This window comes from Gavia stellata, chromosome 3, assembly GCF_030936135.1.
Source record: "Gavia stellata isolate bGavSte3 chromosome 3, bGavSte3.hap2, whole genome shotgun sequence".
In the NCBI taxonomy this organism is placed as follows: domain Eukaryota; kingdom Metazoa; phylum Chordata; class Aves; order Gaviiformes; family Gaviidae; genus Gavia; species Gavia stellata.
Genome location: NC_082596.1, coordinates 55,957,198 through 55,981,713, shown reverse-complemented (window position 1 = coordinate 55,981,713; position 24,516 = coordinate 55,957,198). Strand labels below are relative to the sequence as shown.

General features: G+C 37.9%; 1 protein-coding gene across 1 annotated transcript in view; it reads left to right on the top strand.

The window, feature by feature from the left end:
- The window catches only part of LAMA1 (laminin subunit alpha 1), an 84,664-nt gene that overhangs the window by 5,658 nt on the left and 54,490 nt on the right, over positions 1 to 24,516 (top strand). The window contains exons 4-16 of the mRNA XM_059815631.1: positions 4,881 to 5,123; positions 7,720 to 7,899; positions 10,808 to 10,897; positions 11,372 to 11,489; positions 12,590 to 12,768; positions 14,207 to 14,312; positions 14,815 to 14,975; positions 17,921 to 18,061; positions 19,030 to 19,203; positions 20,798 to 20,899; positions 21,635 to 21,846; positions 23,104 to 23,215; positions 24,111 to 24,221. Of these exons, the coding sequence (XP_059671614.1) occupies positions 4,881 to 5,123; positions 7,720 to 7,899; positions 10,808 to 10,897; positions 11,372 to 11,489; positions 12,590 to 12,768; positions 14,207 to 14,312; positions 14,815 to 14,975; positions 17,921 to 18,061; positions 19,030 to 19,203; positions 20,798 to 20,899; positions 21,635 to 21,846; positions 23,104 to 23,215; positions 24,111 to 24,221 (1,929 nt within the window). The remainder of the gene's footprint in view (positions 1 to 4,880; positions 5,124 to 7,719; positions 7,900 to 10,807; positions 10,898 to 11,371; positions 11,490 to 12,589; positions 12,769 to 14,206; positions 14,313 to 14,814; positions 14,976 to 17,920; positions 18,062 to 19,029; positions 19,204 to 20,797; positions 20,900 to 21,634; positions 21,847 to 23,103; positions 23,216 to 24,110; positions 24,222 to 24,516) is intronic.

Sequence of the window (24,516 nt, the reverse complement as noted above, 5' to 3'; positions counted from 1 at the left end):
TCTGTGCTATTTATAATTAACGCTAAGCATTTTGTAAGGGTAGCCAGTAGGTACGTCATGACTTTTTAGCTTACGTGGATCATAACAACTAGGTACATGTATTCTGGTGTGCCTTTCAGTCTTTCCAGGACCTAGATGTATGATAGTCTTTCCTTTCCCCCCCGCCCCCTTCCATTAAATGTATGGCAGAGATTCAGAGCTGGCGAAAGAGTTATTTAGCAATGAGGTATAGTATTGATGTACAAGATACCAAGATTTGATTTATGACCTCGCGCTTCCTACACTGGCAATTCTACAGAAACAAAATGTGCAACAGCAGTTTTAGATAAAAGCAGCGTTTTTGCCTGAGTTTGACTCCTCTGGACAGCTACTTTGTGAAATTATAATGAATTAAAATAAATGCTAACTACTATAAATATCAGCAGTGTGCTCGGACCAGCTGTAAAATATTTTTCTGTCACACTATTAAACGAAGAATATTTTCCCCAGTTTTATTACCATGCTTCAGGCTTTAAAGGTATTTAAGGGTACTTTGTACTAGGCATAGCAGAAAGGCACAAGTTTGTATATCACAAAGTTCTTGAATTGTAAAGCGAGACCAGTTGTTCTTGGAAGACCCAAGGTATCAAGTTGAGAAAACGTCTCCACTTCTGATTAAGTCATAGCTGATGAATATCTTATGAGTACTGGATTACCACTCGGAGGCTGATGTAAGGGTAATTTGTAGTTTCTGCTACAAGAGAGTAAAAAATAATGTAAATATTATAATAGGACTTGTACAGAGCTTTTATCTTGAAATCAATTGGCAAGAAGAGATTTCTGTAAGGACAAATCCTTTGCTGATATAAAAAGATATTATTCCATTGACTTCACTGGACCAATGCTAATTTATTGTAGGTGGCAAGCTTCATTAAAAGCCTTTTGTGGCTTTGTAAAACTGATGGTGCAAGATTCAGGGTGCTCATCTGTACATTTTTGCAATAACCTTCTTGAGTAAAATGAATTTTTCTTCTCTTCCAAAACAATGGTTGCACATAATGAATCAAAATCTTAAAGAATAGATAATTCAGGAGGCTAGAAATTGTACTGGGTTTAGTTTATTTTGCACTTTTAACACCACAGACTCCTCAGAGCAAAATGTGACAAGCAAGTGCTAGGCCTCACAGTCTCTGTAAAGCAGAGGTGACTTGTTGCGTTGATATTGCTGCTACGAAGAAGAGGTTTTTCAGTACAAGTTTATTTGGCTGGTCTTTACATTCGGGATTGAAATGCCTGTAAAATGACACTTTTAATCTATGGCTTCTTGGGAATTGCTAACTTGCTTTGGCTTGCCCTTTTTACCCTTGTAGCTCAATAAGGAAATGAGTTCTGGGAAAGCTATACAGTCAAATTAAAGTGTACAAATCATTAGCTCTTGCCATACAGCTCAAGTATCACGTGGCTGGTTGGTGGACACTGAATGAATGTGAAAAGTGGTAAGAAACTGCCTTTGGTGATGTTCAAACTTGAAGAACTTGTAAAAATCTGTAAAGAAGTGCTCTAAGGATGTTGGAAAATCAGCTTGCATTACATGGAGTTCCTGGTTCAGAACCGTTTTGGGTTGCAGAGGCTGTGGGATATGAGGTCTGCAAAACCCCTACCTGCTGACATTCCTTAAAACATCTTCATCTGCAAACATTGGGAACACCTTAATCCCTTCCTCTAGCTTAATTCCCTTGCTTGGGAACATAATCCCTGAGAATAGAACTTCTACTGATAGGTTGTCTTTTGACTTCTTGACTGCAGGAGCATTAATACAAAATCTTTTAATTTCTGTATTTAACCTATATTATTTCAGGGGCTTACAAATTTTCCTGGTGTTGCTGATATCATTATCCGGTGAATTTACCTGTGAAGTATGTTTGGGTACCTATGGGCTATATGTGTAAATGGAAGAGAGTTGAGAGGATCCGAGGGGAAAGAAGGCAATGGTTTTCTACCCTGTGCATACATAAATGTTTATAGAACCATTCACTGATTTTTGAATGCCTCTTCTGGGTTCATAGTGTCAAATATCTTCATTTCAGCTGTTGGTGAACTGTAGGTGTGCAGGAAAAATCAATCACTAGGTTTCTTGAGTACGAAACATGGCTGCTATTTTTCTGGAAAAATGTTGACTTGAAAAGATCTAATTTATTGAATTGTGTATTGAATATGTGCACAGTGCTGTGAAAATTTATCTTTAATTGGCTTTTCCCTTCACTCCCCCCTCACCAAGAAACTTGGTATTTAACATAAATTTAACTTGCATATTCTTGTGAATATCTTTTATTTCTGCGGCAGTGGCTGCAGTTAAGTTTGTGGTGAAGGATAGCTCATTGTTACTAGTTGGAACTGGATTTAAAACAAGCTACATCAGCTGCAGACTATAATGGGTCTTGAAAAATCTCAATGTAATCAAAAGTAAAGCATTTGTTGTTCAGCCAACTGTGAAATAAGTAGGAAAGTAGTTTAGTTGATGACAGCAAGCAGAGAGGGAAAATAAATAAATAAAGTACATGTAAGAGTTTTTGAGGAGAATTTTCTACCATGGCATTGGAAAAAAATTGGGGTTCCACTCTTGCATCTTTTATGCATTTGAAAGAGATGGTTGACTTCAAAGGAAGTTGGAGGTGCATAGCAGTTCCTAAACTCAGTCAATAAAACTTCCCTAGTTTTAATAGTTCTCTGCAGTTTTCTTGTGTGATGGAGAAAATACCCATAGAAGTGACTCTTGTCACATACAAGTGTTTTCAGGTTAGGAGTACTGAAATGATGATACCCCAGATTCTGCTTGTGCGTAACCCAGTGTGACACAGGTACATAGCTCAACTACTGCTAACAGAATGAATGAAATCCAGGCTGTATGTAGGGAATACAGTTGCTTAACTTGGAGTCTGCCCGAATTCTGTTCTTTTCCCTTTAAAAGCCTGTACTTAAGCATTTTTTTCAGTTGGAGCTTGTTGGCATGATGCAATTTTTACTTGAAAGGGGCTCTTCTCTTCATGGAAGCTGGATTATAATTCTTGGTATTCACTTAACTTTGATAAAATTTTAAGATTCTGCTGAACAACAGAGTGTACACAGACCTCAGAGAAATTTTATTTCTAAGACTATAAGGCTGTGACTAAACAGTGAGCTGGCTTTTCTTTTTGTTTACTTCTGCTTGCATTGCTGAAATGTCATATAAATCAGTAGACGGAATCCTCAGTTTGTGTAAATTTTCATATTTATTGAAACAACTGGAAATATTCTGTTTGTATGTACTTGATGTCTCGAACGATAAAACTGGAGTGCCTGAAAAGAAAATCAGACCAAATGAATATCATGTTTTAAGTTGCATCTGATTTTAATCAAAATAGATAATTTGACTTTTTTAAAGATATTAAATCTAGTAAATTAGAATTTGAAGATGAGTATCACCAATTTTTTTTACTTCTCATGTCTGCAAGATCTCCTAAACAAAGCTCTGTTCACTTAAAGAATGTTTTGTTTCAAAAGTAGTTTCCTGAATTCCACACACAAAATGCAATTACTATTTATCTCTATTTCCCAATTTGACAAAATCAAAATCTGCTTTTATGCAGCAAGTGCTATTCTTGCTCTGGCTTTAATCTGTATTGCAAAAAAAACCCTAAAAAAAAATTAAATTTAAAATGTCTGAAAGAACTGATTGTGGCAAAATTAGAACTCAACACAGTATTAATACTGCACATGTATACAGGAATTATTAGGATTATACCAGATGACTAAGGCAGTCTGCTCAAGTAAGGATACATACCTCTGAGATGGTTGAATAATATGGCATTTTTCTTTCATCTAAATGTGGCTTGATGCTATAGTGCATGTAAAACATTAAACTCCTAGATAGAAGTCTTACCAGTTTGCAAAGACAGCCTTTAAGTGAGGTGATGTAGTACATATTAGGTAAGAAAGAAGATAGTAGCTTTGCAATAAGCACACTTTAGAGTTGGTGTCTAATGCTGTAGCTAGTTGGGGGTCAGTGCAGATTATCTAGCTGCCATGACAGGGCCATTTAAAAGGTGACATAAACTTAGTTACTGCCCTGCCTACTCACAGAAGTGCTGAACAGTGCTGTTGTGTGGATGGGGATTTCACTTTGGACCCAGGATTGTTAAAAAAATAGTCAGGATACCTGTATAGCTTAGAGAGTACACATCTTAAAAGAGCTGCTATTCTTAAATGAGGTTATCATGCTTATATTTGTCACATTCGCCTTATTTGTCTCTGTGTGTTTTCAGCAGTGTCTGTAAATATTCTTCTGCTTAAATAACTTCAACACAGAATGAAAATGGAATGGACAGAGATTTTTAATATAGGGTGTAAAAAGCTTATCAGAAATGCTGTTACTGAGAGGATTTAAACTCCCAGCTAAAATGTGAGAGAGAGTTGTTTCGGCTGCAGCTGTTTTGAAAAAAAAAAAAACCAACCCACTTCTTTGAAGCCCTTGGTGGTTCAGAAAAGCCTAAATAGCACATTTTCCATAGAAAGAATGTTATACCAAAGTAATCCTGAAATATGCAGTGTAGATCTAGATTTAAGCTATTAATTAACACAGAATGATGCACTGAATACAGTTTGTCTTTTTTTAGTCACATAAACAAATGTTTTGTTGTAATGTTCAGAGTTTTGACAAAAAATGGTACATATTTCTGTTAGTGAAAGATTAGACTAGAAAGATTTGTCAAAAGTTTGTGCAAAAATTTTATCTAGAGTCATTGTACCAAATTCTACCGTCTCCCCAGGCAAACCATATACTGCTTTTAAAATTTGAATTTAATGCCCAGTTGGTCTTTTACATCATAATGAAGTGTTAAAATTTTCTTCTTGCATTTTTTTAGGTCTTTCAAGTTGCATATGTCATCATCAAAGCTGCTAATGCTCCACGACCCGGAAACTGGATTTTGGAACGCTCCATAGATGGCACAGAGTTCAGACCATGGCAGTACTATGCAATTAGCGATACTGAATGTTTAACTCGTTATAATATTACGCCAAGAATTGGGCCACCAACTTACAAGAGAGATGATGAAGTGATCTGCACCTCCTATTATTCCAGACTAGTTCCCCTGGAACATGGAGAGGTATGTTTGTTTTGCACTTGCGGTTTGTGAGTAAGAACATGGACTGATAGCGATTTGAAAAGATTTGGATTACAGTTACAGAGTTCATCGCCCTTAGCACTACCAGATGATCTGTTATTCTTTAATGATACTATCTTTACATCATGTACCAGTATAGCAAACCTTTAAATGTTGGGATGAAACATGTCTTTGGCTCTACGTATTCCCATTACTGAACTGTTTGTTCTGTCTCTCCACATTATTTGATGGTAGCTATTAGCTGTGAATTATTAGTTACTTTATCCTGAAAGACAGAGGCTCTATGTTTTGCCGGGTTTTTCATTTAATACAGAAAACCCCTGTGTTAGGAACACCTGGTTGTGTGAGATAAAGCTGCAAACACTGTTGAAGTGCTCGGCACAGCTGGAACTCCTAAACAAGCCTTGGCATTGTTTCAGGGTTGTAGCATAATTAAAAGAGCTACGAGTTGTGCAGCCTCACTGTTGAGTCTTCTCTCTTTTAACAAATTCTATTCATGGTACTTGTGTAATTTATTACATAGAGGCAGCCACATAATGAAATGATACATTAAAACCAGCAGTTATTCTATTGTGAATGCTATAATGTAAGAGCGTGATAATAAATGCAGTGTGATCCCCTGGAGAATGCTAGTAACTCTTGGCTTAATAGAAGCCAATATGTGTTTATTTCTTGGTTCAAAAAAGACTGGAGTGTATGCAGCTAAGGGCTAAAGTGTGTCAAACTTCTTCATATAAACTTTAAAGTGTATTTCGGCAAGAAAAAAAACAATGAAATTCAGTAACACCAAGTCCCTTTCACTTTAATCAAGTGTTTATTGCAGTGATATAAGCATATGCCCCATAGATCAGATGGAACAAAGAAACTTAACCTGCCTCTCAACACAATCAGAAAGACCTTAGGTTGACTCTGTATGAACAGTACCTCTTATAATGTATATCTGATGTCTGATAGGCCATACAACTCCAAACACAGGAATGCCAGAGGTTCAGTTCAATGACATTTTTTTCTCATTTACTTTTCCGGATGTACGCAGAATTAATTGGATGATATTGTCTAGAACACTGCTTTTTTTCGGAGTGCATTAACATAAAAACATAAGAACATAAAAAATGACAGAATTAAATTGCTGCGTACTACCTAAAAGTTGTCATTCAGAAAGGACAGGCTCCTCTTTCATAGCTGGAATGGCAGTCAGACAGGAATATTCTCTGCACAGAGTATCTCACAACCTGTACTAGTGAATCTTGGCACCCTTTTGAAAATACATATGTTTACTGCTTTGTAGTTGGTTCTGGCCAACCTATTGACCTTAAGCATGGGGCTATAGGAAGTCCGGCAGACCAGCTGATCTATACAAGCACCTGCCCTGTATCCAGCATTTGTTAGCATTGCAATGTTCTGCAATCAGTTTGTAGTGCCCTGGTGTGAAAAAACTAGTAGGGTAAAAGGACCGCATGTCTAAATGTGGATGTCACTTAATTATTAACATTTTTTGCCAGAATTTATACTAGTCAAGCCAGTAGATAACTTTAGAGTTAAAATGTGAATAATGTTTCACATTTTATCACTATTCATGAGAAGAGAGAATATGTATTACCAGAGAATTGGAGATTTAGGCAGGTAAGACTATGTAAAATGAAAGGGCATGTGTCACACAAGAGGTGTAAGGCCAGTTGGTTGTAACAGGCCTTTTTGGATCTTTAAATCTCTGGAGTCTAAGTGATAAAAAAGAAAAACAACATGCTGGAACTCCCCATGCTGTGGTTGGGTCTTCCTCTCTTTGTTGTGAAAATCAAAGGATTGCACTGAGCCCAGCAAATTCTACATCTGTAGTTATGGGTAAATGATTAGGATGTGGTGCTCCATGTTAAAGTTGGGCTTGTCTATAGTGAGTATATATGTTTTTATTTTTTCAGTGGAAGCAGTGCAGTGATGTGTGAATATTCGGCCAACAATTCTGTCTTACAATTCCCAGCAGAAAACATGACTTCTGAATGAATATATCACAACCAGTTTGCCTAGAGAGAACAGACTGTCTCCTGTGTTGTGGCTTCCCACTGTGCTCTCATATCACTGAGTATTCCTTGCTGATTGGACAGCCCTGTCCCAGCAAGGCATGGGATTAATGATCCGAGATTGAGCATGTGTGCCATAGTATGTTGTGCAATAAGAACTTTACAAATTGCAGAGGAGAAATCTGTAAGGACAAAACTGTGCTTATGGCCAGAGTTACACGTTACATCTCAATGAAGGAGAGGAAGAAAGACTGGAGGAGCTAAGGACTAGCTTGTGGTACTGTTTTTCTCCTTATGCTATCTCCAAAAAAATCCAGGAAACTTGAGATTATGATGAGGTGAGAGTGGTGGTTTCAGAACTGCGTGAGTCAGGAAGCAGGAATTCTACCTACAGGTAGAGGATGGGGAAGAAAAAAGAATTCCACACAGTTTAAGATCTCACCATCCCGAGTTGTTGGAAAACAAGCTTAAGTTCTATGGTTTTAATTCTCACACTAAGATGTTTGTTGTTGCAAATGAATCACAATTACGTTTATGATCAAGCCAGTCCCTCTTTCTAGATTCACACGTCACTGATCAACGGTAGGCCTAGTGCTGATGATCCTTCACAAAAGCTTTTGGAGTTTACTTCTGCACGATACATCCGCCTACGACTGCAGCGTATTAGAACCCTTAATGCTGACCTCATGACTCTCAGCCATAATGACCCTAAAGAACTAGACCCTATTGTTACCAGAAGGGTAAGCTCATTGTTCATAAATGGTATTCAGTATGATTCGATGGGAGAGCCTTTTCTGATCTATTTGAGGAGGAAGTACTCGATCCTTGCCATTCACAAACAGAATTATTGTGATAGGTTGTTAAATAATTCTTGCCTTCCCTTTGATATTAACAACAATACCTTGTCAGAAACAGCTTTGAAAAAATACTTTTTAGAGATTGTTTTTTAATTTGTTTGCTTCTTGTTTTATTTGTTTTTGAAAATTATTTATGCTAGGAACAGTGTTTATGATGCTTTATCAGCAAAGTGAAAAATGTGGTTTGGCTGATGGAAATATCACTTGAGCTCGATCTGGATGTAATTGCAGTACCTTTTCTGGTATGTCAAGGATTTCAGGACCCAGTGCTCTGATTCATAAAATTAATTATATGAAGATCTTGCCGTTGTGAATTTTGATGTCTGAAAGTTTTCTTCATTTTTAAGGCTGTTGTAATCAATTGTTTTAAAGTCCATGGATTAATATAATGCAAAACACTCAGAATTCTGGAGTGTATTAACTGATCTTTACACATTTGATACTGAAGCTGGGGAAACTGAGGAACCAAGCACTTAGGCTGCCTTCTTCAAACTTGCACAGAAATTCAGTGTTGGAGCCCCTAATAAGAGTACCTACCATGACTAACTTTTCTGCTATATTTCTGCTTTGTATTTTCCCATTTGACCCTCTTCTTAATTTGCCTGGGACCCATACGTTAGGAGATCAGTGGCTTCAAGTTATTCTATGAAGGCAAGCTTTCTGATGAGGACAGAAGAATGAGAAGTGTTTCCTCTTCCCCTCCCTTGTAGCTATTTGCCTTGAAGAACATCCGCAGGGAACTACTCCTTGTGCAGCAGCAGGACTCTTGCAATTTGTGGCTTCTCTGATACAGGCAATCCTTGTGCGTTGACTGCTTCTGTGAGGTCTGGCTGGAAAGCTGGGTACAGAAGGGAGAAAGGAACTTGGATTTGGTCAGGGTTTGGTGGGTACTTTCAAGGCACCCCACTCATACCTTGGTCATGGAGGTGCCCATTCAGCTGCAGCATTTCTAAAGTGTAAAATCTGGATGTTCTGCTTGTTCTGTCTGACCCATATGGGAGTTTCTAGCATGGACACTGCAAGCGCAGAGTATTGGCCAGCTGTTCCAGCTGTGTCTTGCTGGCCACAGGGAAATGGTTAATGCACAGCCTGAGCAGGTGAGATGTTCCTGTGGAGCAGGCCCGTTGACAATTAGGTCTGTTGATAGTATTGTAATATCAAGAAATACATCCCAAAAAGAAAGGCTTGACATGGAAGCATGCAAACATACAGCTGGGAAACAAGGGTGTTGAGAACAAACATTCCCATTGCTTTTGTAACACACGCAGTTGTGCAATCAAGGGCTTAGTAGTACTACCCTACCTAGCACTACTTAGTGCAGTTTTGCATGAAAATCTTCGTCTTCACAAGACGTGGGTTTTATTGGGCAGGGTTCCCAAATCCTGATGTCTCACCTTGTGTCTCACTGTGCAACCAGCTACAACCAAAGTAATCACTTCCAGCTTTCTGGATTGTGGTTTTATTGTTTTTGAAGACTTTACATCCAGTTGTTGATACCAACTGTGTTAGTTTCTTGTCAGTAGTCTTGTAACAGGGCTGATGCAGAACTTTTCTAAGTGTTCAGCAGCAACTTTATTTCTGTATTTATTTATTTCTGTCTGTAGCATTTGATTAGCATTGGTCTCTCCTTCAACTTCAGGCTGCACACAGCTGCTGTGAGCCACACAATGTGAGTTTTGAGAAAACAAGACAAAGGAGATGAAGCAGGGAATGCAGTGAGAAATACAGCTCTGCTTTTGTCCTCCTACTTTTCTTAGTCTGGACCTCCTTATCTGTAGTTAAGGACTTACTGTTCGTGATAAGTTTTTTGTAATTCAAGCCCATAATGTTAAAAAAATACTAAAATACTAAACAAAATAAAAATTTAAAAACATAAAAAATTAAGTATGAAATCAAAGAGGCTAGTGTTTGCTCCAGCTCCAAGTTCCTTCAGAGAAATAACAGTCCATGAGTCAGCATGTCTGACCACCCAGGGCTACCTCCTTGTCCTGAACCAGATGACTGTAGGGTTATTAGGTCTGAGAGTCTTGAACTCTTTCCTTAGAAGTATCCTCAAGAAGTGTTTCTTTTTCATTCCCCTGTAGTACCTACTTCCCAGGATACAAACAGGCCAACCACATTGATACTGCAGCTGTAACTGAATGCAGATGGTCATTTCTTGCTTCTTCCTTGCTGTGAAAATTAAATCCTTTCCTTATGTATGTTGCTTTTGGTCACCACCTGGCAATATTAATGGATTGTACTCTGCTGCACCACCAATTTTTAAGCTAAGAATTTGGATAGAATAATACACTGCCTACACACTAGTAGCAAAGAGCTGGTCTGGAAGCAAGTGCACAAACTGGTTTTAAGGGAGGGCAGAGTTCCCATTTTAAGAAAGCATACCTGTTACTCCCCAGACTGGAATTAAAATACAGAAATTTGTTATGCTTCATAGCTTCTTACAGGGTTAAAATACAGATTTTTTTTTTTTTTTTAACAAGTAAATTTTGGCTTTTTGGCTGAGGCCATGTTTAGTGGTCTTCCCTGAAGCTGAGGACTTGTGCATACTTATTTAAAATTAAAAATCAGTTACTGTTTTGTACCAGTGAGGAAGAATATTGGAGGGGGGATTCACAAAATGGAAGGTTTCCCCAAGTGGCAAAAATTCAAAGTTTCTTTTATTTTCTTGGCATTTTTCAAGTCACAGAATAGTCAAATGCTGGTATTTTATTTTCCAGAGTAGGGGGAAAGATGTAAATACATGTAAACGTCTTTTATTCATCCCTTTTTTAACTTTGTTTTTTTGTAGTACTACTATTCAATAAAGGACATCTCTGTTGGTGGCATGTGTATTTGTTATGGCCATGCTCGAAGCTGCCCTCTGGATGAAATCACAAAGGTATTCTTTAATCCCATTGATTTATTTTCACAAAACAACTTCTCCAATTTAAAAAAAAAAAAGCACCTTGCCTAAGGAGAAAGAGAAAGAGGAGGCTAAAAGAGATCTTATGATATGGTGCACACAAATTATTTGCTATAATTTTCTTCCTTTTTCTGTGTAGGCATATCTGGGTCTCTGATAATGTACTTTTCTTGAAGTAAACTCTTTTTCTTTGGCATTAAATTTAAACAATTCAAGGGGCACAACAAGAAATAGTCTCTCTTGCAACACAGGAGATTTGTCCCTCCTGTTCTAGAAAGGCTGTTCCCCTATAGTTGATATAGGATGATTAAGCAGTCTAATGCTAATTATGGGGTATTTGTGGGTCTTGAAATTTTTTTTGAGTAAGTCTGATATTAGGCAGACTTTTGGCAACATTGATTAAATTATTCATTAAAAAATATTTCAAGAAAGTGGACTTTTTATTCTTAGAAATTGCAGTGCCAGTGTGAACACAACACATGCGGAGAGAGCTGTAACAAGTGCTGTCCTGGCTACCACCAGAAACCGTGGAGACCAGGAACCATTTCTGCTGGGAACAAATGTGAGAGTAAGTATGCACAGAGGTTTAGATAGTTTCATAAAGGCTTATTATGTTCTTGTTTGAGGTGGCTTTTCATACAGATCTATACTAATTCCCAATAAAAATCCACAAACTTCATGGGATCATTTAAAGGTAGAGGACCTACTTCTAATCATAACTGTTAAGATTGTTTTAAATACTCTATCCAGTATGACTCCCTGGCTAGTGGAGTTGTTACGTAGTAAAGCTTTCAGAGTCTCTTTTTCAAAAAGACTTGTAGATTTATTATACTCTTGTAAAAACTAGCAGGTTTGCATTAATCATTTTGTTAGCTACTTGAAATGCAAATTTCTTACGTTGATCATAAATTTTGTCAGATAAATAACCTTGTTCTGATAACAAATGTTTTGAAAGAAACTCCTTATTGGCCAATTACATTTCAGATTGTCTGATAGATTGATTTAAGCTGTGCCAGTGCAGCTGAATGTGTTGCTAGGGCTAGTTAGTGCATTTTTCTCTCTTCACATTTCTAATGCATAGTACAAGCTGCAGACAATTAAAACCCTATTAAATAAAATTTACAATTGCAAATGGAAAAGTAGTCTTTTTAGTTGAAGTCTTTACACAAGTCTTAATGTTGCTCTTCAGAAAGTAGGTGTTTATGACTGTCTGGACCGAAGTATCCTCTAACCTATATACTTTATACTTGAGTACTGGCATTGTTGACTTTTCTCAGACTTTTGTCTGTAATACAAATAAAAGAAGAATTAGGCATATTTTTGTCTGTAGTGCAGAGGACAGGAAATGAAAGAACAGCTATTGGTAATAGCACCAATCACTAGTCACATCAGTCCTGACAGGATTGTCTTAGTGGTATTTATAGAATACTGTTAAAAACAGTGCTATTAAAGTGGTGACAGTGGTTTTGAAATGTGCTTACTTGCTAAGAAATCTAGTCTATCAAGACTGCTGATACATATAGCATGATTAAAGAGAAAAAAGCACACTTCTGAGATGAATTGATATTATCTTCTACTTATATTTTCCACTTCAAAAAATGTCAATATTATAGGAACTGTTACACAATATAAATTAAAAAAATGGATTTCTTTTTCATTCCTTCTCAGAGTGCAACTGTCATAACAAAGCAGAAGATTGTTATTACAATCAGAGTATTGCAGATCAGAAAAGGAGCATGGATATTCATGGCCAGTATATAGGAGGTGGCGTGTGTTTAAACTGTACTCAACATACTACTGGGATCAACTGTGAAATGTGTGCTGATGGATATTTTAGACCACGCAAAGTAAGACTTGGAAAATACCATTCTAATGTTTTGGTGAATTACAACATGATAGGATGACGTGTATTTTAGCTCATTGTAATTAATACATATATTTTTATCAGTTGCAGAATAGCTAAAAATTATGCAGGTTTTTTTATAGATGACATACCTCAAAAAATTTCAGAGAAAAGCAAAGTGCTTGTCCAGTTGTGTGGGAGGGCAGGTCAAGCTGTTGGAGAAGAAAAGAATAAGTGAAGATGAAACTTGAAGTCCTAATGTGGAAATAGAGATTTTCTGATAGGAAACCAATTTATCCTGTGGATAAAGCTCTAAAAAGTGCCAGTATTGAAGTTTCAGGGTCTTGAGAAGTGCCAAAACTGTGTACCATCCTATATCAGCACATTTCAACCAGTGTTAAAAAGGACCATTACATGGTCTCATGAGATGTTGCAACAAATACTCTTCTTGAAATTATTATTGTAGAACATGTGCTCTCTGAGCCTGTGTACTTTCCAGTTTATTGACAAGCATTACTCTTTGGAAAAATGACCCAAACTCCAGAAAAGACATTTGTTAAGATGGGACTAACAGAATTAAACATACGAACTTCCTACAATGTTAGAGGTTTCTGTATAATGAGACATATTAAAGGTCTTGCTTTGGCATGTTCATGCATATTTTGGAAAACCCATGCTTTAAAAATCCAACATAAATTGGTGCAGAGAGCAAGGGTGAGTCTGTAGGAGTATGAGTAGACAGCAGGTACAACTCATCCAAAGAAGTAAACCAGAGTCGGAGATTGTCTGATTCACTTGCCTGTAAGAAGCATTGAAGAAAAGTCTTCAATCAACTCATAGCCAATAAATGTATATCTAGAGGTCATAACTGATTTGCTTTACATCTGAAGCACCTCAAAGGAAAGTTTTCCCTCAAAGAAAATAAAATCCTTGGCGTACGAATTGCATTGCCTTATATTTCAAAGATCATGAATTCAGAATGAATCTTCATGAGCAGATAATCTGTCCTCCCATTGAACACAGAGCCAAGGATTTCTTTCATTTCCTTCCTCTTTGATTCAGAGTACCTTTGCAAAAAGCATCTATTCTTGTCTTAAACATTTCCATAATCTTTGGCAAACCATCACAGTGGTTAATTGCTGTTACATTAAGAAAATACCTATTTAGGCTGAATGTGTTGGGCTTCAGCTTCCAGCCATTAGCAGTTACTATACCTTTGTGCTATTGAAGACCAAATTTTGTTCCTGCATTTAAGTTTTTTCTAGGCTGCAATCCCCTGATCTTCTGTTTGCTAAAATTAAACCAGTCCCTTGATTTATTACTGCATATTAGCTTTTCTAGTCTTCATTCATATTAGTTCTGGTGATCCCAGACAAACAGATGTAACTTTAGTTTTCCCAGTTAATAATTTGAGAATTTGACAGAGAACATTTGTTTCATAGGTTTCTCCCTATGAGGATCACCCCTGCTATCCCTGTGGCTGCGACCCGTTTGGTGCTCTGACTTCTGACTGTGTTAAAGATGAGCACCATTCTGACTCACAGCATGGTAAGGGCGCGGGAAGCGCCTTTTCTCTAAACTTCAAATCTGGCTGTATTTCTGGACACTGAAGTCTGAGGGAACACTATCTACTTGTGAATGGCTGCCACTTAGGTACCACTTCAAAACAATGGTAAATATTTAGGAAGGACAGGTGAGGCATAACATACTTTTAGGATTTTAAGGTATGTCAGGTCCCTGAATGTGATCTTGTGTGGGGATGGCAGACTCTGACTATGTAAAACAATGTGAAGGATTGAGATCTAACACTGTTGTTTGAGTGCTGTTACAGCTGTCACAAAATCCTTTTTGCTGCAGTTTCTGCGCATCTGGTACTCTAAACACGAAAAATAAATGGTGAGACTGATGTTATGCCAAATATCTGTGTGGACTATAACATGGAGTGTATTAAAAAAAAAGGAATGTTAAATTACTTGCACCCTCTGAGACATCTTGAATCCAGCCTACTGCCTGCTCTTATTTATTTGTTTTTGTATTTTTGCTTTTCAAGGGACTTGGCCAGGTCAGTGTCAATGCAGAGAAGGTTACACAGGAGAAAAATGTGATAGTTGTGCATTTGGGTATCGGGGCTATCCAAACTGCCTGCGTTGTAACTGTAGCTTGATTGGTAGCGTTAATGAAGATCCGTGCACAGAACCTTGTCTTTGCAAAGTGAGTATTAAACTGTCATTTTTGTTTAAAATCGAATCTGTGGATTGATTTGTAAACTCCTTTTTAATAAAGGAAACTACTTCAGTAACTGGAGAGATCAATTCTTTTATAGGAAGTAACCTGGTGTAACTGTACACCTGACAACCTAGAACTTAAAATTGCTAACTATTCTCTGTACTGAAAAATATGATAATTTATGTTGAATAGTTCTGTATGTTACTGATACACCATTTTCTATAATAATGGGCCAGACTGACATTAAAATCAAATAATAACTGCACATGTGAGTGTGAGAGAGAATCACAGAGGGTATGACAGTACGCCTAGTTGGATTTGGTTTTAGGAATGAGCTGATACTTCAAAGTCACTGATTTCTTGTAAAGAAAGGATGTGTTTATAACATCTGCTTTGTGTGAAGAAACTGCATGCATTTGGAAAGAACTACTGGAACAATTACATTAGATGTATGTATGAAATATGATTTAATTATTTGATTACAAAGTATAAACCGTAAAAAAAGTTAAAAAAGAGAGCAGTTTTGCAGCTTTCTTTTATTTTTTGGTAAATATCCAAAGCCCCTGAAATATCTTGCAGCTGTAGATACTGCTGAACTTTATTACAAAGCTGTGTGTCAATATTTCAAGAAGTTACACTTAACTTTCTGAACTGAATGTTAGCTAGTAGTTCATGTATTTGTTGCCAAGTATGACAGTGAACAGGAGCCAAAAAAAATGTGGTTTGTTTGACAATTTTACTGAAACTTCTTAGTCCTTTTGCATAATTTATCTGATCCAAAATATCAAACATATAAATAACCAGAGTCTAGAATAAAGACATTGCTCCAATGGCCAATTTAAATACAAAAAAGGAGATACAACTATTTTGCCTGATTTTGAGCTAGAGTAACACTGTATTAGCTGATGCAGCTAACTGGTGAAAATTTTGGTATAAACTGGATGAGAAACTGTCCCCTTTCAGTGCTGTCGTGGGCATGAGCCTGGCATACAGAATTTTTAGGCCAGATCACTGAGAGTGTTACCAGCCAGCAGCCCACCTATAGAGGTGAAAGGAAGGAAGGAGAAAAGTTGTGTGCTCCAAATGTCAAATAAAGGAGACAGGATTTCTAAGCCTATGCAGTCTCTGTGAACACTGTAGTGCAAGCTATTCCTTTTTATACTCTGAATTTCATAATATTTGATCTTTTGTGAAACACAGCTCTTGAGGTCTAGTCATTGGGTAAGATTTTTATTTTTCATTAAGAAATAAATTATAATTTCTGTCCAATAATGTTACAGAGACAAAGTGAAATATGTGATCCAAGTGCATCCTGAAGACTGAGAAATAAAAAAGCTGAAAAGAGCATACAAATATTATTTCTGTAAAAATCCAAGATTTTAAAATCTCATTATCTCAGGAGGACCTTTGAGATTTTTCCCAAGTTTGGGTATTAACAAATAGAAAGCAATCATCCTCAGCCTTTGAATCAGAGCTGGGCATCATAATTTTTTCATATGGTTTGCAAAAACAGTTTGTACTTTGCTTACAAAAGCACATAACCTACCTGTTTAGAGAGGTCTTATGTAAACCTGACATGCCAAACAGTGGTCCAGAAGAAGAGACAATTGGTAGTGTTGCCACCAAAGGTCTCAGATTTCTCTCTGGTAAGCCTGAAATTTGCTCCATGGGACCAAATCTGATGTAAGTCTGGAATCTGGAGTGATTCGTTTGACTGAAGTGAAGTTACCCTGGTAACTGCTTCTGAAAGCAGAATTCAGTTCACAGGCATTGCATTTCAAATTGCAATGCAGAGCTCATACAGGCCTCCTCAAAATAGCAGGACAGATATGCTTCACTGTGTGCCCTGCAGTCCTGGTGTTCTAACCATATGTATCAGGGAACTTTGTGGGGTTCTCTGTAAAGTTCTCTTTGCCTTTGTGGTGGAGATTTCCCATAGTGGAAACCAAAGGTTGAGATGGGGGAGTCATGTGTGTCCAGGTCTTGTCCTGATATGAAGCTAGGACATGATCAGAAATTTGCCCCTGGCAGTGGCAAATGTTCTATATCTTACTGTGTAGAAACACCCACTGAGATAATCTATTTACACAGCTTCATGGGCATTTAATGAATATTTTCTCTACTGGTTTGCTTGTCAGTAGCAATTGTCCAAACTTTTTGAATAAATAACTACATATTGCCTGTACAAATTTTACAAGAAAAAAAATTGGTTGCACTGTTTTGCCCCCCCCCCCGCCCCCTGCCATAAATTCTACATTGAAAGAGGTATGTAGCAGTATGCTCTGAACTATCCAATTTGCATGGTAAAGAGGCAGCAGGCCAGTGATAGCAGCTAAAGGAGTGGAGTACCTCTACTTTTGGAGCAGGAGTTTCTGGACCTTAGCCAGAGCATATTAGGAGGAAGAGCTGCCACCTAGCATAAGTCTATGTGGTGTTCCTCCAGGAAGAGATGCCAGCAGTGGTGGGGATCACCATTTAAGTATTAATAGACAGTGGAGGAACTGTTGTCTTGAAGCTGGCTGTGGTAGCACCAGGAGCCTGGCCTTAAAGGTGAGCTATGCTGTATGTAGACTATCTGGATTCAATAAACATGGGAACTTTTCTCCAGAGCAATCTACAAATTCAAGCTGTGAGAGAAGTAGACTGGCAAGCTGGAAGAAGCTTTTCACACCCTGCCTATGTGCTGAAATTTCAGTGCAATAGAGCCCTTGCCAGGGCATGTTTAGATTTTGATGAACTGGCAAATTCTGATGAATTTTTCCAATCAGTTTTAGTTTTAAGCTCTGAATCTTATTCAATAATCCCGCTGTGCGGAAATCTGTTTTCTTTTATAACCTTCTGAATGCTGTTATGCCTAAATCCCATCTAATCCACAGTGTTTGTTACCATAATAATGCTGATGCGAAACAAATGTTATATACCATTGACAGGAAAATGTAGAAGGTGAAAACTGTGATCTCTGTAAACCAGGATTCTACAATTTGCAAGAAAGAAATCCTCAGGGCTGCACAGAGTGTTTCTGCTTTGGGGTTTCTGATGTCTGTGACAGCCTAGCATGGCCCGTCAGTCAGGTATTTATGTGTTTTGTCCATGACCTAATATTCTTTCCTCAGGCAGCTGCAAAATGTACTATATTTCTCTTCAACAACTCCAAATTCTGGCATGTGTCTCCTTACAGAGGAATGGATTTTCATTGTCATTCAGCAGCTCTGAGTCATCCTAGTGCAGGCTTTGGCCCCACTGGCTTGCAGTAATACCAGAAGCATTGGGTGATGGAGGCTGCGATAATGCACTGGAAAAAAGCATTTTTTTCTGACCTTGTGCTGTTGAAGTTTCTTTGCATATTGAAGAGATGAACCCAAACCTGTTTCCTTGCTCTCATACCTATTGATCAAGGCTAGAGTGACCTCTGGCAATACTGCCAATACTCTTTGTTAGAAAACAGAGTGATTCTAAAGATCATTGTTTTCTGAATAGACATTTCTTGAGTTAGGGGGGCTTTGGAGACACTATTCTTCCACCAAATTCCTTCCATATCTTTGCAGAGCTAGTCACACTTTAGTCCCCTGTTTTGTGTGCCAATAAAAAGAGAGGAAAACGCATCAAATTGACTGACATTCTAAGATGCTTGTATAAAACTCTTTCAGTGAGAAGAACAAAGTTCTCTCATCTTGCTCCCTCTTCTGGGACTCTGGATTTAACTTTCCTCCAGCTCAGCCCTATCTATAAATGGGTACGATAGAATTACAGACCTTAAAGGGCTTTGAGGTCTATCTCAGGGAATTACATAGGTGTAACGCTAGTTTTATTGGGAGGATGAAAATCACACTCATCATATTTTTATTCCTCTCTAATAGAGATGTAAAGACAATCCTAGTCTGAATTGGCATATTTCTGGGTATTGAATGTCAGACTGGGCTAATGAAAGTGTTACAGATCCATCAGTTCAAATTAATGTTTAGGGAGGGGTTAAGTTTAGTGACTGCTTTCTCAGTGACACAAAGCCTGACTCCATTAATATTACTACTCTTTCTTGCAGATATCAGACATGACTGGATGGCTTGTTACTGATCTGTATAATGCAAGGAGTGTGCAACCTCAGCAAAGCCAATTTGATGGACCCCATCAAATAAGTATTAACAACACTGAGGCTGTGAAAGTGCTGGAACATACTTACTACTGGTCAGCACCTGAGACATATCTAGGAAATAAAGTAAGAACTCACCTAGAGTCAAAACTCCTTCATAGTTTCTCTATTTTAATCATAACATATTGCTCTAAATATATAGTTTCTGTAATTAAAAATTACACATAAACCCCAATATTACCAGACTTTTCAATCTACTACTGCTCTTCAAATCATAGTGTTCCTGGCCAGACATTCCCAGTATCCTCTTCCTGCTCTTTCATCTCCCCACTTCCTTCTCTTTGACACAATATTATATCTCCTTTTTTCTCTTAACTGTTACTAACTTACTTGCTCACATTCCCCATACTCTTGGCTGCTATCCCAAAGCTTACACTCTTCACACCTTTTCCAATACAGTAGACAGCACCATTAAATTCCTCTTACCTGCCTCTTGGCAATCTCCCATTTAACATTTATTAGTTTCCAACCATGTAGTCTTTAGTTTTTGCCCTGGTTACTACCTAAAGCTCTGGATCTCCCAGTTTTTGCAACAGACTCACAGAATAATTGAGATTGGAAGGGACCTCTGGAGGTCATCTTGCCCAACATCCCTGCTCAAGCAGTGTCACCTAGAGCAGGTTACCTGGCACCATGTCCAGAGAGCTGCTTCTGAGTATCTCCAAGGTTGGAGACTCCACAGCCTCCCTGGGCAACCTGTGCCAGTGCTCAGTCACCCTCACAATAAAAAAAGTGTTTCCTGATGTTCAGGGGCAACCTCCTGTGTTTCGGTTTGTGCCCATTGCCTCCTGTCCTGTCACTGGGCACCACTGAAAAGAGCCTGGTTCCATCCTCTTTGCACCCTCCCTTCAGATATTTATATGTATTGATGAGATCCCCTTGAGCCTTCTCTAGGCTGGACAGTCCCAGCACTCTCAGTCTTTCCACATATGAAAAATGCTTCAGGCTCCTAATTATCTTAGTGGCCCTTTGCTGGGCTCTTTCTAGAATATCCATCTCTCTTTTGTACTGGGAAGCCCAGAACTGGACTCGGAACTCCAGCTGTGGCCTTACCAGTGCTGAGTAGAGGGGATCTTGCAACCTCACTTCTTTTAATTATTTTCAGTCCAGTCTCTTTGTCCTTGCACCCCTGTTTCTTAGTATGGTGACACAGTAAATGAAAACAAGTTTCAGAAGTATAACATTAAGGAATAGTTTTGCACAGGGCAATGCTCACTCAAATTCTGATCTCTTATTTGTTTGATATAGGTCTAACTGTTGGTACTACTCTTTAACTTACTTTGAAGTAGCCAGCAGCAGTTGTGGGGCTAAGGAGCCTGAAAGGTGGAATATGGAATGTGAATAACTCCAATATGCTGTGCCCCTTGGCTAGGACAGTAGTGTAAACCTCTGCTGTTTGTTGAAAGTTCTGTAGGTGTTTCACTGAATGAGGCCACTTATCTGAATCATCTGTAGAGCCTTCAGCTAGCTTTCCCACCTGCACAGCAACAAGCCAGAGCTTGTCCCTGCACTGATACACATGGCCTGTTAAATTTTCCCTGGAAAGTGGTATTTGTAAGCCATGTACTCCTGTAATTTGGACATTATACCATCCCATGTCACTTCTTTATGTTGGCTGGAGGTTATTGTGCTGTTAAGACTTGGCTTTTTGTTATTTCAGCTCACAGCTTTTGGTGGAGACTTGAAGTATACAGTATCTTATGACATTCCAATGGAGAGTGTGGACAGTGATATAGTATCTAGTGTGGACGTCATCATACAGGTGGATTTTTTTCAACTTGTTACTATTCAGACATTATTAGGAATCTATGGAAGGGTTAAAAAAAGGAAAATAAAATAATATATAGTAGTAGTTTTGTCAATTATAAGTCCCTTCTTAAAAGTCACTACCAAGATTTTGTTACGACTCATTTCTCTGATTTTTTTTTTTTATCCATTTGTCTGACATTGGAGGTATATAGTTTTAAATGATAAATACCTAAATTTTAACCTATGTGTCAACACGTGGGGTATTTGTTACCAAATGTACAAAGCTCTGTTTACAAAAGATTTACAATAAGCTGGAAGGATTTACATTTATTAAACAGATGAGTGTTCTTGCTGATTGCTTGCTTTTCTAGATTTATATTGCAGTTAAAAAGTAAGGGTCTATATTGTATCCAGGCACCTCCAAAAAAGCATTATTTTGTAGTACATACTTAGCAATAGAACAAAGGAGAAAAGAGATTTTGTTTTGTAGAGGAGTTTGATTTTTGAAATGTAATTTAATTCTTTTTCCAGAAGAAAATCAAGTATTTCTCTGAACCAAAAGGGAATGGGATTGTAGTCTTCCAGAAGCCATGGAAAATGCAGACCTTTTACTTTTTTTTCTAGTGCAAGAAATCTAGCTTGATTGCCTGTTTTCTGTGTTACCTGGATGTATATCTGACACTAAATGTAATTGCTTAATAAAATTTGCATGCAAATATGGAAAATGTTTTCTGTCTTTCAATTTCAGGGTAATGGGCAAATTTTGAGTACAAGAGCAGCGGGCTTGTCTTTACAGCCATATGAGGAGTACTCTAATGCTGTGAGATTTGTATCGGAGAATTTCATAGACTTCAATACAAAAAAAGCTATAGACCGGGAAAGGTTGATGACTGTTCTGGTAAACGTGACCCATCTTCTGATCAGGGCCAACTACAACATTGCCAAAAAAGCTGTGTACAGGTGAGGGAGAGAAAATATTCAAGTTAATCTATATACTTCTATTATTCTTGTGCATATGAAACACTATTCTTAGTGGCAGTACTCCTAAAGTTTCACATTAATAATTTCTAGAAAAATTTTTTTTTAAAATTTTCTCAAGACTGGTCTTGTCCCCAAAATACATTAATGTGGAATGTGTGGAAAAGGGCATTTGGTTGTTATAAAGGTATTCTGCTTTAAAGGAACACTGCATAAAAGCCTTATTACAATGGCTGCTTTGTTAGAGGGAAATACCTCTGAAACTTTCAACAGTATGCTTTTTTTTTGTATGTGGCAAGTTAATCCATCACTGACTATTGAAAATGTGCCAGGAAAGACGTTGGCTGTAATGTCTTTTAATGTCTGTTTGTAGATGTTACTGATGCTTATCTCTAAGGGAGTGCTTAATAGGAAAATTGGGCTGGAACAAATTAACTGGTCATTCCATAGTCTCAAGTCAGCATTAGCAGTATCTGCATCAGATCTTACAGATCTGTTTTACCTGTTCTCCAAGAGGTACAGGAATAAAGTCTTATTGCTCTCAAGGAAATCAGTTCCAGAGCTTCATAATTTATTTACTTCATTCCCTTAGTTTCGCCAATAGCCTTTCTTCCTCATTCTCTAATTTGGTAGCATTTCATGTCAATAACATTGGACTTGATACTAGATTTGCTTTGTGCCCTTGATACTTATGTCCATTTAGGGACAATGTGTTCATATTTCTGGAATATTTGTAAAGATCTATTTAAATCATTTTACCTGTGGCTGAAAGGATAGTCTCTGCTGCAAAATGCCATTGTTTGTAGTAAAAGGTTTTGCTTTATTCTGTTCTGTGCAGCAGCAATGAATTGATGCTGTTTCTCACTATTTACCCACCTGTGATATGTGTCTATTTTAGACGTGGTGCAGGAAAGCTGTCTTATTTCAGGGCAGCAATAGAAGGCTGTCCGACCGATACACCTCTAACACTGTGGTAGAGGGTGAAGGTTTTGTTTAAACCTCTCCACAGGACAAGAGACAATGGTAGTAACAATGATAACAGGAGGAGGGCACATCTGCAGTGATAACACTGTGATCATAGTCTTTTTTTACAGCAGAGATTTGTGCCTGTTCCTCAGCTGTCACTGCCAGGGAGCAGCACTCAGCAGTGCTGCTAGCATTTCCCCTAGAAGCAAACTATCCTGCTCCAAATCAAGTTTGGGGAAACAAATGATGTGATGTTTTCATGCTTGATCCTAGGCTGGACTCTGTGACCCTGGATACTGCAAGTGCAAATGTTATAGATCTTTCTTCAGCACCAGATGTGGAATTCTGTGAATGTCCTCAAGGTTACACAGGAATATCCTGTGAGGTAATCTCTTACAGTGTTTTATGTATGCAAAATTAATCTCCTATCTGAAAGAATCTAGGTTTTAAAGGCAGGCTGCCTTTAATTATACTGCCATGAAAATATATGTTCTGTGGTGAAATGCTGTCTACTATACTGTACACAATGCTGTAGATATTTTCTTCCAAATACACTAAATGGGATTTTAAACTTATTTCTTGAATTCTATTTGGTGGCACTGCAAGATGATGATACACTTTAGAACATCAGTGTTGCAGAGGGAGCAGCTGTAAAAGCTCTGTGAAGCTGTTTTGAGCTTACCTTACTCATTAATAGCACTTTTCCTGGATCTGAATCATGCGCAGCTTATTTCTATTTTATGTCATTAGGTTTATGGAGGCAATAAGGAATCTTAGCAGGGAGGAATGCTAGCATTTGGAAGATACCACAAGGGTCAAATGTGTCACGCAAGGTGGTGTCTTACATATCTGTGAATAGGGAGGCAGAGCACCATCTGCAGAATAGCAGGAATTATTTTGACAAAAAATTTCAGTATGAAGCTTTGTGCCGTAGTATCACTAACGATTCTGCAGAGGAGGTAGAACATCTGTTCTTTATCGTCCCATAATAAAGACCTTTACATATTCAACTGGACAAAACTTAACTTATGTGCCTCCAGGGGACAAAGGGCTGAATCAAAGTTTCATGGAGTTAATTCTTATCCCCTTTTTCCAGTGCAAGTCAAAAACAACCACCAGAAAAGAGTTGCAGTGACATCAATAGAGCTGAAAGAGCATTCAGTTACCACAGTGTGAATGAATCAGATGGTGGGTGGTCGGAAGTGGGATCTTTGAAAACGTTTTGATGTGTACTTTCAACACACATAATGCTACTGCTTTTTCACCCCATTTCTTTTCAGTCCTGTCTCCCTGGGTACTACCGTGTGGATGGAATACTCTTTGGAGGTATTTGTCAACCCTGCAAATGCAATGGGCATGCAACCGAGTGTGATATTCATGGTGTTTGCTTTGTAAGTCATCCTTCAACGTGTTTACGTTTTAAGCATCTATATAGGAATTAGGAGAACGTTTTGGCTGTGGGAGACAAGTTTACAGTGTATGTAAATCTCAAGCTATAGGTACCAAGTGTTTATTTTTCTTGCTTTTCATTGTTTACTTCAGAATATGTTCAGGGGGCTCCATTAAAGTTATCTCCAATAAAGGGTTTGTTTCAGTTTACCATTTCAAATGGTGAATAATTAGAACTAAAATAAAAATGTCACCATATACTGGCTGATAAAAATCTTAAACTTGCTGCAGGTGACA